The 17,656-nt window shown below is 40.6% G+C and overlaps 1 protein-coding gene and 1 long non-coding RNA gene across 6 annotated transcripts in view; both read right to left on the bottom strand.

The window, feature by feature from the left end:
• Positions 1-7,833, bottom strand: part of LOC135526175 (mitogen-activated protein kinase kinase kinase kinase 4-like) — a 54,246-nt gene extending 46,413 nt beyond the window's left edge. For 2 of the 5 annotated variants that reach the window (XM_064954321.1, XM_064954322.1), the window contains exons 1-2: positions 7,581-7,833; positions 7,014-7,079 (exon numbers count right to left, since the gene is read on the bottom strand). In XM_064954321.1, the coding sequence (XP_064810393.1) occupies positions 7,014-7,079; positions 7,581-7,637 (123 nt within the window). In that variant the 5' untranslated portion in view covers positions 7,638-7,833. The remainder of the gene's footprint in view (positions 1-7,013; positions 7,080-7,580) is intronic. The other 3 variants (XM_064954318.1, XM_064954319.1, XM_064954320.1) reach the window with 2 other exon arrangements.
• A 5,769-nt stretch (positions 7,834-13,602) lies between these two features.
• Positions 13,603-16,348, bottom strand: LOC135527020 (uncharacterized). The gene is made up of 2 exons (XR_010453384.1): positions 14,497-16,348; positions 13,603-14,358 (listed from the first exon to the last, which is right to left on the bottom strand). It is a non-coding gene; the product is annotated as an uncharacterized LOC135527020 (long non-coding RNA).
• Positions 16,349-17,656: the final 1,308 nt, after the last annotated feature.

Below are 17,656 nucleotides of genomic sequence, written 5' to 3'. Positions count from 1 at the left end.
TGCTTTACATAATTACAGATGTATTTGACTTCTGTAGAAAAACATGTTAGTCACAAGAGGGATTGTGGCACACAGTCTTGCATTGATCAAAAATGAGTCTTAAACATTCAAGCTGGCTGTGTTCCATTGCCACAGGCAAACTCTCCAAATACAAAGCCAAGCTTTTATAGAGGCTATTTCAAAGGGAAACAAAAATGAAGTTGGTTAATAAACGGTTGAAAAATGCTTTTGGTGGTCAGACAATTCACCATCAGTTGTGGGCGCTGCAGAGTAGACCATTTTTTACAACATAGAGGAATAATTCCTTGGGTTAGTGTGATGTGAGACATTGAGACCTTGAACATGCATGACATACAGCAGGATAATAGCTAGGTCTCAAGCTCACAAAACGACTGTAGAAGTAGCAGATCATTTGATTTCCCATTTACAAAATGCTTCTTGTTGCATGCCAGCAAAACCTTTGCCCAACATGTCAGGTTAAAGTTCAATAATAATACATGTCGCTACCATAGTCAACTATTTATTCATGTTGTAAAAATACACTTCACTGGCATTGTATGCATGCTGCCCCAGAGTCATTAGTATTTGACAAATAATGATTGCAAGCATGTGCACATGATCCAAAGCAAGCCATAAAGAGACTGCATGAGAGCACATTCCTACTGCTGATCAAAGGAGAGGAGAGAGAAAAGAGCAAAATGTCCACTAATCGGCTCGCGGCTCAAACCCCTACAACCTCTTCAGCATTCCACACAACACACAGTCACAGCATGCTCTCTCTGAAACACATTCAATTTGTGTGTGAGTGGGTTCAATCAACACTGAAACTCAATCTGCATGGTAAAGACCTAATCTTGTGCAATGAACCTCTCATCACAATACACTTCTTATCAACACCTTAGTAGTGTTGATGGAAGTGCCACTGCCTTTCTTCTGATGGAAATCTGCTTTTTCTCATTCACTACATTCTGCTTGGTCATTAGCTACAATGCGATGGGAGATTATGGGCTTCACAGTTGGGTTACGGAATAATGAGGAAATCCCCCTTTGGACATAAATATCTCCACCAGAGACAGGCTGCCCCCCCCCCCTAGTCTCCAGGGTACAGGGGTTATCACCCAATACCACAGTTCCTACCCCGTGCGCATGGAGGGCATTCTTCTTCTTTCCCTACCCAAACATAGGTCTACTTGGTGGCCACATCTCAAATGGCACCTTATTCCCTATGTAGTGCGCTACTTTTGACCAGAGCCCTATGGGAACTGGTCAAACGTAGTGCACTAAACAGGGAAAGGGGTGCCATTTGGGATGCATACAATGAGCCCACATCTCAACACCACGGCGGGGCCCTTTCATGGCCCTTCCAGAGCTGAGGGCACTGGGATAACGTCACCAGATCCAGGCAGGCGTCCAAGTGGTTTGAACAGTGACTGCGGTTCAGGAAGTGTGTGTTGAGAAAGACGCTTCCTCTCTGTAGGTCAAAGTGGAGCCTGCCTGCTTCGTGATGATTCCCGACATTCTGGGACTTTCTCAATATCAGATCTTGGAGGCATGCAAGTGACGACAGCTCTCCAGCCTTGCATCACTGTCTTGCTCTGTCACTGCAGTGCAAGCCTGGTCTGACCCAATTTTTCACACTTCATGAGTTTGCATCTCGCAAGATAGGGAAGTACCCATTTAAAAGAGGAATACGCCCTAGATGTAGCCACCCTAAGAACAAAAGGATGAGGTATTTCTATATGCAATGAGACAGTCATATTACAATAGGAATGTATCTTTGAACCCTACAAAACTAAACAAAATGCAACTTTTGAACATTGAAAATGGCACGGATTAAACCATTTACTGTACGGCTAATAATTCCACACCCTTGATTACAGTATCCCCAGAAGACACAGATGAGATCACTGGTGCAACAAATCACAACCCATCTCCCACTCATACTAACACAGGAAGGTCACATGATAAGGTTCACCCTGGGATAAGTGAGAGAGATCCTATCACACAAGATCCTCTTTTAATATGAGGTATCTCTAAATGGACCATCCTATTTTGCTGCCAAAAAATATGAAGATCCCAGAGGATAAATGACCTCAGGGAAACTCTGCTCATCATGTGACCACTTGCTTACAAACCACCCTTTTAACCAGCATGGATGGGTCTCTGTAAGATTTACTATGTTAAGAAAGCGTTCTGACATACAAGTTGCAACACCCTAAAAGCTGAAGAGATTAGGGGAGTTGGGGGTTCTAAAAATGAAACCAGCGAGACACAAGATAAGAACAAGATCATCCAAAATACTTACAAGAGAAAAAAAAGAGTATTCAGCGTTTAACAATGAGATGATAACAATGCTGTGTTAAATAGCAAAACAGGACAGGGTAAAAAAAATAGCCTCCCATGTAAGTGAAGGCAGACTGGAAACAATAGATCAACACTGGTGCCAAGTCAGCTTCTTCTGAGCATAACAACAAACCAGCTACCTTAGAATAATAAAACTGCATGGTATTATCAGTATTATAAAAACTGAAGCAGTGGAGGCTGCTGAGGGGAGGACCGCTCATAATAATGGCTGGAATGGTGCAAATGGAATGGCATCAAACACATGGAAACCACGTGTTGGACGAATTTGATACCATTCCACCTATTTTATTTGTATTTATTTTACCTTTATTTAACTAGGCAAGTCAGTTAAGAACAAATTCTTATTTTCAATGACGGCCTAGGAACAGTGGGGAGCAGAACGACAGATTTGCACCTTGTCAGCTCGGGGATTTGAACTTGAGGTTACTAGTCCAATGCTCTAACCAATAGACTACCCTGCCGCTCCAGACGTTTCCACGAGCTAGTCCTCCGCAATTAACGTGCCACCAACCTCCTGTGAACTGAAGTCATATTATTTTCTAACAGATACCATGAGCGAGAAATAATCAAAGAATAGTAAGTAATATGTTGTTCATATTTTGTGTTGCTTGCAATTGCTATTAATTATTGAATTTGGATACATATTATCTCATCTTTCATGACATATTATGGACTGGAGTGTTGAAGAACAGACATTGAACATAATTTGACAAAGGTCACCCATCTGAGTGAGTTTACTGGGTGGACATTCTCATCAGTGTTTCTCTTGGCATGACCTCTGCCATTTCCACTGCTCTCACCAAAGATCACACCACACATCATGCTAACAACAGCATAGCTTTGCATTGCAAACTGCTGAAGATCTACCATGAAGTGTACTGTAAGACTGAAGAAAATTAGATGCTAATTTTACCAGTGTATTGCTTTGGGACACAGATAAAGTGATAATCCTTTATTAAGGCCTTCGAAGAAGCAGAGAAGCAAACTAGACTGTTCTTTGTTTTCTCAGCCTGCCAGTAATTGTCACGTCTTATACATTCAACATGGAACAAAACTGTGGCATCGATCAGACATCTACCCTGAAATCCCAAGGGGACGGATGATTAAAACCGAGACTTCAGACTGTACCGAAAAACAAGACTCGCTGCCTTCAGAACAAGCCCAGTAAACAATTTCAAAATCAATATTTTTCCACAGACGCGCATTCCCTGTGATGTTCTATTTTCAGAAGGGGTAAATTGGTAGGAAAAAAGAAAAAGAACAAGATTCTGAGAGGAGAGGAAAGCCACCGATGCCCTGATGTAGTGGCTTCAAAAATAGAATTTCCTTTTACATATGTAGGATCTTAATGTGAGCCAGTTTGCTACAACAGGAAAATAATCCTTGAGCAACAGGAAATGTGAATTATTATGTGGATTATAATTCATGTATATTCTTGTAAGGGGTTGATACACTTTTCATATGGGAAAATCAAGTCTGGAATTTCTAAGTAGAAATTACAAACTTCAGAAGCCTTCTGAAACCTCAAATACACTACACATTTGACATCTCCTGCATTTCAACAGGGTGATCCAATTAAGATCCTACATCTGTACACTGTGACCAATGCCCTCTACCTGTCTGTAGCCAACAACCACTACTCTACTAACGTAATGAATCTATGCTGCCTGTAGAAAACACCCACAACCTCATGTTTTTCAACAATAACCAGGTTTCCATCCAACATCTTTATGCAAGTAAAGTACATGCCGGTAAACTTTCCAAATGTCAACAAAACAAAATACGCTGGACAAGATGGGATCTTTTTGTGTCAAAATATTGATATAATAACCATCATTTCGAAGTAAACTTGGGAGTCATGCGATGATATGTTTTGTGGTCCTCCACTATGACTCGGGAAAGCATACAGTTTATGAAGCTACAGTTTAAATAAGCTATGATGAACTTCATAGCGTGGTGAAAGTGCACTGTGAGGAGCTTGATGCTCCTTTCCAATAAATACAGGGGGTCTTATTCTGGTGACATGATGATCGATGCTTGGCTGCCGTTTGACCAATATAAAAAATAATCTCACCATGTAGGCTATGCCCGAATTGTATCTGCGAGCTGTTGGCTAGCGCGCAAGTGCCAAGACCACCCGTGGGCACTTTTAGCTTTAAAATTATTATTTTTTGTGACAAAACCATTAGTAAAGTTGAAAATGCGATGGAAATCCATTTAACCTGTATTTTTTATTCAGTAACAGCAAAAGTTATTTTTGCACTAGGACACAATCCGCAAGTCAATTTTATGGAAAAACATCTCTGGTGATAAAATGCTCGTATTGTTTTTATGCAGATTTTAGAATATTCACATGAAAATCTGCCACAAATTGGACAGAAACCTAGCTACAGACAAAATCTGATGCACTTTTTGGAAGTACATAAAGGTGTTATAAACCACTTAGATGTGTTACACCACTTCAATAAATAAATGTGTTATTATTTATGGTTTCACAAATCCTCAAAATGATTCTACAGCTGCACCACTGAGAGCATCTTGACTGGCTGCATCACCGCTTGGCAAGGCAACTGCTCGGCATCTGACCACAAGGCACTATAGAGGGTAGTGCGTACGGCCCAGTACAACACTGGGGTCAAAATCCCTACCATCAAGGACCTCTATACCAGGCGGTGTCAGAGGAAGGCCCGAAAAATTGTCAAAGACTCCAGCCACCGAAGTCATAGACTGTTCTCTCTGCTTCCACACGGAAAGCAGTACCAGAGTGCCATGTCTGGGACCAAAAGGCACCTGAACAGCTTCTACCCCGAGCCATAAGACTACTGAACAGTTTATCAAATGGCCACCCGGACTATTTACATTGACCCCTTTATTATTTATTTACCTTAATTGTTTTGCACTGAGTCCCTTACACTGGCTCTATGCACACTCAATAGACTCTACCCACAGTCACACATACTACACTGACACTCCAACATACGCACACACTACATCTACTCACATCCTCTCACAAAACACACACACACTTGCTTATTGACACCACACACACACACACACACACACACACACACACACACACACACACACACACACACACACACACACACACACACACACACACACACACACACACACACACATGGCACATAGACACACTTCACATATGCTGCTGGTAATCTGTTTATTATATATCCTGATTGCCTAGTCACTTTTACCCCTACCCACATGTACATACTATATTATCTCAATTAGCTCAACTACCTCGTACGCCTGCACATTGACTTGGTACTGGTACTCCACGTATATAGCCTCGTTATTGTTTTTATTGTGTCGCTATTTCCTTTTTTATTTAGCAAATATTTGGCTTAATTTTTAACTCTGCATTGTTGGGAATGGCCTCGTAAGTAAGCATTTCACTGTAAAGTCTACACCTGTTGTATTTGGAGCATGTGGCCAACAAAATTTGTAATAACTTAATATGATTGTCTTTGAGTTAGGCCCACCACTTTCTTTAGATTATTCTAGTGAAACAAAATGATTCAAAGATTAAAATCCAAGAAACAATCAGCGATATTTATCATATATGTAAACAATACAGAATGTATGACCTTGACTTAATAAACACATTAGAGGGAAAGTGTTTGGCTGGGTAATTAAAGTGCACAGTACTACTAAACACACTCCTTGGATTTTATATAACCTAAAGAATGGCTAGGAATTTGGAAAATACTTTTCGTGTAGTTTGAGTGGAGGATAAGCTATTGCTCTGTGTAAAGTCACTGTTCCTGTTAACATGGGGCTGAAACTGTGCACTGCACACAGAAGTGGAAAAGGAAGTCTTCTGGACACTAATGGCCAACTCTGACATTGATCCACATGACAGGAGGTGTATTTAATTCAGCTGAGATACCTGCGGAAACTGACAGGCTGTGTACTACATCAACAAAACATCACAGTCTATTTATTGGTACTATGTTAACTAATGTGTAGGGACTTTCGTGCAATTTTGAATATAACTAAGCGAAATGTGATTTTCTCCAGTGATATTAAAATAATGAACACTTGATAATGATAGATATTCTTTATGTTCTTTGCACTGGATCTTGAACAGGTTCCTTTCTTGTAAATCAAAGGCTTGTGCAACCTAAGGTATCCACCCAACTGATGCCTTACGCTCCGAGTTGACACATATGTGAGAACGTGGCAAAAACTACTTGAAAGGCCCAGCTTTGTCAAGATAATTTAAACACCTCAATGGTTTAAAAAAATAATAACCACAAACCATCACTGAAGCGTTCAGTTAAGCTGATTTCGATAAGGAAGTTGACTCCACCCAAGAGTGTTGAAGATGCTTGTGTTGGTAAGCCAATTTAGGTCACAGTTTCTCTCACTGTTTCTTCTCACTTAGTGAGTGCTTTCATGGGAACATGGGCCATCAACTGCTGACAGCTATAGTATTATGAATAGTATTGCTATATTCATTGTCTTTCTTTTTACTTAAAGATTAAGAGGGTGCCATACAATGTTTGCATAGTATATATTGCTATATGCTCCTTAAAATGCAAATCATTGCAACTGACAACACAACTGCAATTGTAATCATGGTCAAAGACAAGAATAGGAGAGTGGGTCTGACACAAACTACAAACCTTGTAGACTTGCCCATATGTTCCATTTCCAACCACTTCTACCAGCTCAAATATTCCGGCAGGATCCTGAAACAAGACGACAACATTACATTACTTCAAATGAAATGGAAGAGCACAAAAATATACAAATAAAGTAATTTTGAATTAACCTTATGTTTAATAATATCTGACCTTTAGGTCATCATGGTTTATTGCATGGCATAGCTGGCTACAAGTATGTTCCATTTGTTCACACTTGTAACATGCCAACATGTCATATTACTAAATCTTACTTAAAAAAGTTACTACTTCTGAAACAGCTGTAAATCCTGTAAACCAAAAACATATTAACTTCTGAAAGCGAAACGAACCCGAAAACTGTAAGATTCATGGTTTCTTAAAAGCCTACTGTGACATGAAAGCTAACTTTTTGTAACAACGTAGGTAGCTAACTTAATTTTACGTAACGTTTCCTGAAATGACTTAAATAGAGATTGAAACTGTGTAACCCACATCTGCAGCAACAATGTTTACACAAAGGTCTGTCTACATTTCAGTTAATTAGACTCTGGCATATCCAGAACTCACCCTCAAAGCAGAGAGATCAATATTGTCCAGACTTCGTGTTGTGCAGTCTCGCGCCATAGCTATGACTTTGTCCGACTAATGCACCTATAAAGAATACATGTACTTGATTTTGCAAAAGTTAACGGTTTCGGCGTGTCAGTCCATACTGTACTGTTTCTGCAGCGTCTCTCACTAGCAACCAAAACAGGGGTGTAATCATTAGTACAAACAGTTGGTTTCTATTGGACAAATTCAGGTAGGTTCCTCCCCGTTTCGTTCCGTTTGCTTAAATGTAGAAATGTTTTGAAACCAAATTGGCGTAATGAATACGCCCCAGGAAACTTCTCAACCAGCGAAACCCGGAAAATTCCGAGGAAGCTTTAGCCCTCCCTACTCTCCCAAAGAAAACCAAATTCGAAAAGTTAACTTTTCTGAACAACTTCATCCTCATGTTAAATGCAAAATAAGTTGTTGATTGTTCAACGCTTCAGTTAAAAACAAGTCTTTATAGTTTTACCAATAACACAAAATAGTTGGCCAAGCATAGTATACTGTTGTTGTATTACTGCAAAGGAGTGATGTTGATTTATGTTGGGAAAAATGACAGTCACATATCCTACATAATGATTTCAAATCAAATTGTATTTGTCATGCGCCAAACACAACAGGTGTAGACTTTACCGTGAAATGCTTACTTACAAGCCCTTCCCAACAATGCAGAGTTAAAAAGTAAGAAAAATATGAACTGTGAAATATCAAAAGCATTGTATACATTTTCACAACACAAAAAGACAAAAGATTTTGCTGTAAAATTCAGCTTCTGTGCATTGCTATGCTGTTCCTACAATCCTTCCTGACTAACATGGCTGTGCTGAATGACTGACTCACATGGTTAACCATGACTAGCTTGTCTCTGTGACTGTATTATTCTGCGACCGGTGGCAGGAGCAGCGCAGGGCGAGAGGCAGCTGACCCCTGAACAGGACCGCTGTGTAAGGCCACAGAGGGCCCATTCTCTAGCCAGGACACAAACAATGCAGAGCCATTATGAATTAGCAGATAGTAATTTATTATGCTATAATGGCATTCGTATGTAAATTTGAATTAGAGAATAAATGAGAGTTTGAGAGAGATGGTTCTGTGTCTGCCTGCCTAAGAGTTTAAACATGGATGTTTTAACATAGAGGGGATCCAATGTTGTCGGAGTGAATTTGACATTTGTATTTTTATGCAGCCACCTCATTGCCATTCTCTCCACTGCCTATAAAGGACCTGAAGTAGTACAACAATGCATTCCTATGAAAATAAAAACACACTTCCACCATTCAGTTCTCTACAAGTGGCATACTGCAATGATTCACAGATTCTGGTAACCTTCCTGCCTTACCCCAAAGCAAATTTTAGGGGGGTGCATGGGAGGAGGGTTAGGAGAATGGTCTGGATTCAAATGCCTCTTGAACTTCGGCCAGATGGTTCAACTTGTGCCAGTTGCTCTCAAACAGCCAGCATATGCCGACACAGAGATTTTTCAACTGAGTGCCTGACTGTCCCTGGATACAGACAGACAGTGTAGTTATGACATTTTCCCCTGTTGTATTTGACTCCTCTTCTTCCAATGTTCAGACAGATGCCTGGACTCTTAAACTGTCTCACAACCCCCTGACTTTTCACTGTTCAGTTTGGAAACTGATGTGTCATTCATGGGTCATGTTTGATAGTAGACACAAATAAGTGGCCTTTCTTGAGTAGGCTAAATTGCCTTGTCTTGACATTGTATAAATAACATAACTCCACTGGTTTTCAGCTGCAAAGCATGGCCTTGGGGACTGGCGTGCAAGACAGTGTGCGACCGAAATGGCACTATTCTCATATAGTGCACTACGTTTGACTAGAGCCCTATGTGTCATGGTCAAAAGTAGTGCACTACAAAGGGAATATGGTGCCACTTAGTGCGTACACAGACAAAGATCGCTGCTTCTGCTGCAACATGATACATTCAGCTGGTTCTGTTTCATGCAGAATAATGACATTGGCTTGTAGTAAAAATATAGGCAAACATTTATGCATTGGCGGCCGGGTACCGCGAAACTGCCCTCCACCACTGTGTATATGAAAATATGCTGCTGTGTCACATTTGCCAGATGCAGTATGTTTTGGTCCTTGGTTTGACACGACACACCCATACACACACATTCATACACACACACCAGGGGAGGCTACACAGAGGAAGAAGGGGAGGACCATCCTCCTCAGTGAATTTCATAAAATGTAAATAGTGAAACATTTAAAAAAGTTATCCTTTTTAGATAAAACTATACTAGATATATTCATGTCACCAAATAATTGATTAAAACACACTGTTTTGCAATGAAGGTCTACAGTAGCCTCAGCAACACTGTCGATGAGCACCATAGTGTAGCCAGAGGACATTTGGCTTCTGTCCTCCTCTAGGTACATTGACTTCAATACAAAACCTAGGCTTAAACTAATTATGACAACTTCTGGAGGACATCCTCTAACCTATCAGAGCTCTTGCAGCATGAACTGACAATGTTGTCCACCCAATCAAAATCAAAAGATCCAAGAAAGAATCTAGTACTGAAAGCATAAACTACAGCTAGCTAGCACTGCAGTGTATAAAATGTGGTGAGTAATTGACTCAGAGAGAAAGACAATAGTTGACCAGTTTTGAACAAATTAATTTTTCCAAAATTAAGAAGCAAGAGAGTGAGTGAGAAAGATATATAGAGAGATCTGGAGAGATAGATGTATTTGGTAGAATTTAAAAAAAACTTTCACTTGCGAATGCAGCTATCCAACACTGGAACTCTTCCATGTCAAGGTAAGCTTTTGTTTTTATTAATTTATTGCCACTGAGGCCCACCAGTGTAACAAATAAAGTGATTTCTGACTGTACTGCATGATTGTAGCTAACGGGTTTACTAACGTGTTAGTTCTAGTAGCTATCTTGACTATGACGTGACAACAATGTAGGCTGTGCGTAGCAATTATAGCGGTCATGAAATGAAGGTTTGGCTGGGTGGGTACGGGGAAAATGTGAGCATCATGTAGTAGTTTAAACCTATTGACGTTACATTGAGCTGGGTAATTGGACTATGAATGACAGTCATCCAATATGCTGTAATATAAATAAAGCCATGCTCATAAAAAAATAATCCTCCCTGTCACTGACACACACGCACACACACACACTATACACACCGCCTTTTCTCATTCCTGTTTGCTACCTAAACATTTGATATCCACAAGATGGTGCTGTTGAATGTGATTATTTATGTATGTAAAAATGGTAAAACTATAGTGGTGAATGCTGAACCATCAGGTTTTGGCTTCGTACGGCATGTCATATTAACCTATGGTTCTGTATACATGCATGCTGAGAGGTAGACTGGGTGTCTGAATCTTTGTTACTACTCATAAAAATGTCCACAAATTCAACATACAAATACAGTTCTCAATAAAAGTTAGGTTTTTCATCCAGTTGGTGACAGTTTTTCATGTGAATATTCTCTATTCCGCATAAAGACTGATTGCGTGATGATTTAGTGCACATAAAATGTACTTCGTCGTTTACATTTTCATGTACAGAATAAAAATCTTAAATTCAATGTTTTTCCATCGCATTTTCAAATCCACTGATAGTTTTGTCGTGAAATAGTAAATGTGCCCACTCTGGTTTTGGCACATTCTCTCTAGCCAACATCTCGCCCGGCTCGCAGATTTCGTGCAGGTAGGCCAGCCAACATGATGAGATTATTATGGCTAAAGTGGCTGCAGGTAGCCTAGCAGTTATAGCGTTGGGCCAGTAACCAAAATGTTGCTGGCCTTACCTTGTCAACTCGAGTCCCCGAGTTGACAAGGTAAAAATCTGCCGTTCTGCTCCCAGGCGCCGAAGACGTGGATGTCGATTAAGGCAGCCCCCCGCACCGCTCTGAATCAGAGGTTGGGTTAAATGCGGAAGACACATTTCAGTTGAAGGCATTCAGTTATACAACTGACTAGGTAACCCCTAAAACGAGATTATTTTTTATTTGTCAAATGGCAGCCATAATCAATCATCATGTCACCAGAATAAGACCCTCGCCCCCATTTATTGGAAACTGAGCATCAAAGCTCATCACCCTGCACTTTCACTACCCTATCAAAATAATTACAATGTATTGTATCTATAGTCTAATAAACTGCATGCTCACCCGAGTCGTAGTGGGACGACCACACAATATCTTATCGCGTGACTTTAAATTTACTTCGATATGATGGTTGTTTTATCAATATTTGCGCACGAACATTTCTCGAATAATTAATTTTACTGACACAAATAGTCCCACCTTGTCTAACGTTTTGTTTTGTCACATTGGAAAGTTTACCGACAAAATGGGCTGTTTCCATCAGCCCTGTCGTGATATTTTTTTTATTCGACATACACTAAGTAAATAAAACATTAAGCACACCTGCACTTTCCATGACATAGACTGACCAGGTGAATACAGGTGAAATCTGTACTCCCTTTTTAAGTGAAATATTGAGTGTTATACAATGGGTTGGTCTAATCCTGAATGCTGATTGGTGAGAAATGCATTCCAGCCGGTGCCTATTTCCACAAATTGGTTACATAAAAAAAAAAAAAATCATGATGGTTTACCTGAACAACGTCACGTGGATAAACCTTGTAGCGCATAAACTGGCAAGCTCTACCACGCTAGCTTACTAGAAATGACTCACCAGCTATGGTCATTTAGTAGTTCTAGCAATGGCAAAACCAAATGAGGATCTCTAGGTTTTTGGAAAAAGTGTGCCAGAAAATAATTTGGATCAATCTACCAATATCTTCCAGAATGAGACATTAACGGGTGGCACCAGGATAGAAACAACCGCCAATGCCATGTTGGTCCAGGCATGCTTGCCTACCCCAGTGTCTCCTCTCCTCTGGAAGTGTTGCAACCCCTGGAGTTGGATCCCACTCTGTGTGTGGGTTTTTGTTTCGATGGCACTTCATTCATGCCAGGGAACAGATGAGGGGTACATGTCCTACTGAAGCAAACATGTAAGCAAGCGGTATACGTGCATTGCAACTCCCACCGTTTAAATTTGGTTCTGTGCACCGTGGCGAAAGTGTCGGGACATGTCAGTACTTTTTTTTTGACACAGTAAACCAGCTACACACATTTGAGTGGATCCCACAGACATGCTCTATTCATAGAAGTACAGAAAGAGTTGCATCCCGATAGACCATGTATCGAGCTAGAAAGATCCACGGATGTACGTTGGAGTTCAAAATCAGGGTCAGTGAGTAAAGTGCAGTCACTGCTAGACGTCATTTTAGAAGTTCTTGCAGAGTTTTAAGAGGCTTGTGGACAAACCAAATTAGAAGCCGATGCCCTCTTACAACAAATCCAGAACAATCCAGTTTTTATTCCTGTTAGTCACATTTAGTAAATTGTTTGACACTGGGGATTTTGCTACAAAGTGATTACAAAGCTCTACATTATCTGTGACGGACTGTATTGGTTTAATTGAAATCCTCAAAAGCAGCTTTTCTATGTTCAGAGATAACTCAGGGAGACTTTGATAAAGTTCAAGGTAACTGAAGAGGTTATGATTAAGCATGATATTAATAATTGGGATGTGAGCGCATAACGGCAGCGAAAACTGCCTGTAAAATTGGCAGACAGTGTAGTCACAACTTCATTAGGGAAAACATCCAGCATCAAAGAGTGACAGTGACCTGAGGCAATTTTGGAATAATATTCTAGACAGACAGATTACTGAGTTAAACTCAAGAGTTCAAGAAGACACATATGGGATCATGCAAGCGGCCAGAGATGGGACAAAGTCATTATTTTACAAGTCACAAGTAAGTCTCAAGTCTTAGCACTCAAGTCAAGACAGGCAAGTCAGAGTCAAGTCTCAAGTCCTAAACTTTGAGTTTCGAGTCCTAAACAAGTCACAATGTGATCTTCACCAAATGTAATACCATTTCATATTTAACAAGAGTAATAATATTAAATTTACTCAAATCATAAATGCTTTTAAAATTATATATTTATTACTTTCCAAATAAACTTTATTTCCATGGAAGTACATGGGTAGCCATGAGAAAGACATCAATATGACAACAAAAACTAAATATTGTAGTGCTCTCGCTCTCCAGATATACTCTAGACACGTAAAACAATCCTGCCACAAAGTTAAAATCATTTATTAAAAGGTACATCAAACAACTGACACTGAACTTCAAATAGGCCAACAATTTGAACGCCGGCCTGAATGTCTGAGAAAAAAATACAGATCCCAAAGATGGGAGATAAAACCTGAACATGGAGACTACGTGTGTGTGTGTGTGTGTGTAATGCATAAACAGTTTCATTTTTTCTCTTATCTCAGGGCCCTATGATGCATTGCATTTGCAAAAGACCAAATTAGCTAAAAGTCAGTCAGATATTTGTGCACGATGAGGCCACAGTATGATGCCACCATGGCTGAAGACACGCTCCACCGGAGCACTGGAGGCAGGCACTGCCAAGTCTGATGGCCACTCGGGAGAGCGAAGGAAGAGCCTTCCTGTTCATTGCCCAGAACAAGAGGGCATTCTGTCCTTCGCATATGTCAAGGTAGTGACTTAGCTGTAGTGCTGGAGTGGTATCAACAGCTTTCTTCTGCCTCTTACAGTATGCTGCAAACAGCCCTTCTTCTTGTCCAAGACTATGGTCCTCTCGCACTTCCTCATCAACAAGAAGCACAGCTTGCTCAGTCCCTGTAGCATCTTGCAGAATCAGTTCTGGCAAAACATGTAAAAGCATAGCAGAAAGGCCGGTATGAGAGCATTGGTGATGCAGTGGGTTAAACTGAAGAAGTATTATTTTGCAGTCAATTGGATTAAATTATGAAAAAAAGTTACATTAAACTCAATATTTACCTTTCACTCTTTGTGCCACCTCCTTGACCAGCACATGGTGTTCCACATCAGAGCAAAATCCAGATCCAAGGCAGCTGCTTTGAGGTAGACTGAATCTGAAAAGGGGGCAGCGATTCCATCTTGTGTCCTGGCCATCTTCACATTGATGAAGATTCCAAGAAATCTTTTGTTCAGGGATGCCTGGAGACTTCTGACCAGGCCGCTCAGGAAATGGACTTGAGGCTTCCGCTGCTCCAGGTGGTGATTCAGAGACAGGACCGAGGGAACAACAGAACTGACTGTGACTATCTTCTCCCCTGTGTCATATCTGTTGCTTCTCCAATTGGCCTCAGGATGTCCACCAACTCCTTCAACTTATTCCACTCCCGTACTGTGAACAACAACTCCTTGTACCCAGCCTTTTCTAGAACATGACTGAGCTTTCGATGAGCACATTGGTATAACTGCCTTCACTTGTCTCAGTGTTGAGTTCCATCGTGTGTTGACAGCAGCAGGGATGCCTCTTTCCCCAAATTCAGCCTCAAACACCTCTTTGAATGTTGTGCTTGTATGTAGCAGTGAGCTGATTTTTGATAACTTTGAAAGAGGAGTCATCACTTTTGTTTCTTTCAAGCCATCTCCCACCACCAGCTGGAGAGTGTGAGCAAAACACTGCAAGCGCTGCTTTTTTGCAATAGCAGCATTCACTGTTTGCTGGTCTTCCAGGGTTAGGTCATTCCAGAGCTCTGGGTCATCAAGGTGATCTTCGTCATGTACTTCATCTTCTTGTTCAATGGGGAAGCACACCATGAATGCTTTTCTCATGTTGGGAGCATTGTCACTAATGATATAGTCTCATTTATCTTTAACACTGTACTCACCACATATGGCTTCAACTTGCTCACAGATTCTTTCAGCAGTGTGTGGGCCTTTGAAGCGGAGACAGTCCAAGAGATTGGACTTGAGCTGTATCCTCTCTCCATACAGTGCACAGTGACACCAAGGAACCCCCTCATCCTTTGGTCAGACCAAATGTTCACTGTGACTGAAACATAGTCTGTGTTGCTCAACTGAGATTTCAGTTTTGAACGTCTCTCTGTAGCGAGGTTCTCAACTTTTGATGTCAATGTTCTACGACACACTGGGCTGTACTTACTGTCAACCACTGACAGAATGTGACGAAAACTCTTGTTTTCCACAATATACAGAGTCAAGTTGCAATCGATAACCAGGTCGGACAGTATTGCATTGTTGATAGCTTTCTGCTGTGGATGATTCATGCTGTACTGCCTTACACGGGTCTCCGTGAACTGTGAGATTGGAGATTGTTGTGGTTCACTTGTTACACTTTTGTTCATCTGGTATTGTTCAAATCTGTAAGCATATAAAAAAATAATTGAGCGGGGCAGTAGCACAATCTTGCCTGGTCTCAATCTTGGGTGCAATGACCAAGTTCCCGCACTGGTTGACTGTGTGGAGGCTCAATGATTTAACGTTATGTTAGCCTACATGTTATACTAGCAAGGTTATATATAGCTGTCGGCTATATTAGCCACGATTTACCGTCCTTTGGGCAGCTTCAAATGTAGAACAAAGTTGGAAGTTGTTGCACCTCCATCTGTAATTTTCTTCCCGCTTGTTTTGCAAGTTGCAATCTGTTTTTGTTGACTACAGCGTATTCTGTATATCCGAAAATTTCCAATAGCTCAATCTGAATTCACCCATTGACGTTCCTCTGCACTGCCACGCGCAACTTTTTCTCCGCTGGCACAATTTGATTGGCTGCTGTCCGATTCAAACTTTAATCCGTTAAATGAAGAGTTGATGCACTGCACACTTTTTTAATAGCATCATTTTTAATATTTGGGTTTGGGGAGGGTATCAAGTCAGGTCGAGTCATAAGGCTTAAGATGAGTCATTGGTGTTAAAGTCAAAGTCGAGTTGCAAGTCATCATATGTGACTCGAGACGAGTCTAAGTCATGTGACTCGAGTCCACACCTCTGCCAGCGGCAGCCTCCTTTCCCAAAGAATCCCAAACCTGCGGCCTTAAAGAGCAGCCGAAAATCACACAATATAAATTGAGGATGCTGAATTCACTGTTTTTATTCAGCAGTTAAGTCGCAAAATGAACATGGGAAAGAGTGACGTTTCCTCCATAATGAGTGCACTTGACAGCTGCCCTGATTATATTTTCCTTAATATCAACTCTCTGTTAAGGATCATTGTCACATTTCCAATGACATGCAGTGTAGAGAGACTTTTCTCAACAACAACTAGGATTTAAAAAAAATATTCGCACATCAATGACAAGCGCCCGGCTGAACCACTTCAGTTTGCTGTCTTTTGAGCGTGAACTGACAGATACATTGGATTATGATGAAATCATCACCACATTCAACTCAAAGCCTTGCCGTCTGAGCCTTATGATACGTCTACTGAAGGTAAGGTACCTTTTTATAGTACTACTGCTTGCCATGGTATAAATGGTAACATCAAATATAGGCTTGTTTGCCCATCGAGATTAAAGTGTGCCTGAAGAGGAGTTTTATGTTAAGTCGCTCTGGTTAAGAGCGTCTGCTAAATGACTTAAATGTAAATGATGTTGTTGGCAACTGGTCTAAAGTTACTGTCTTATTTTAATATGCTGGGACAGGTCATTATTTGTATATGTAACGAGGTTGCGCCAAGTACTATGCACTAGTATAAAACGATTGTATTACAAAATAATATACGGTGCACATCACAAAATAAATGTAATAAACAAGTAGAAAAAATGCCTTAAAGTTTTCTAGGCCTATCCAAAAAAAAGACAATTATTCTGGCTATGCCCCTGGTTTGGAGGAAATATTGGCACGGGTGTTAGGCCTGAGTCAAAGCCAATATATCCTCCAAACACCGGCTTCTTGGGCATTATCACTGAAGTGTAAACGGGATGTGCTGATGAAGCAGCTGTAGTCTTCAGAGAAACTGGATAGGTAATTATGGAAGCCAATCCCCCCTCCCCCCCAAAAATGTATTAAAAAACAGAAATACCTTATTTACAAGTATTCGGACCCTTTGCTATGAGACTCGAAGTAGAGTTCAGGTGCATCTTGTTTCAATTGATAATCCTCGAGATGTTTCTACAACTTGATTGGAGTCCACCTGTGGTAAATTCAATTGATTGGACATGATTTGGAA

The sequence above is a fragment of the Oncorhynchus masou genome, chromosome 32, assembly GCF_036934945.1.
Source record: "Oncorhynchus masou masou isolate Uvic2021 chromosome 32, UVic_Omas_1.1, whole genome shotgun sequence".
Taxonomy (NCBI): Eukaryota; Metazoa; Chordata; class Actinopteri; order Salmoniformes; family Salmonidae; genus Oncorhynchus; species Oncorhynchus masou.
Note: the sequence above shows the minus strand (reverse complement) of the source record. Positions and strands in the feature narration are given on the sequence as shown.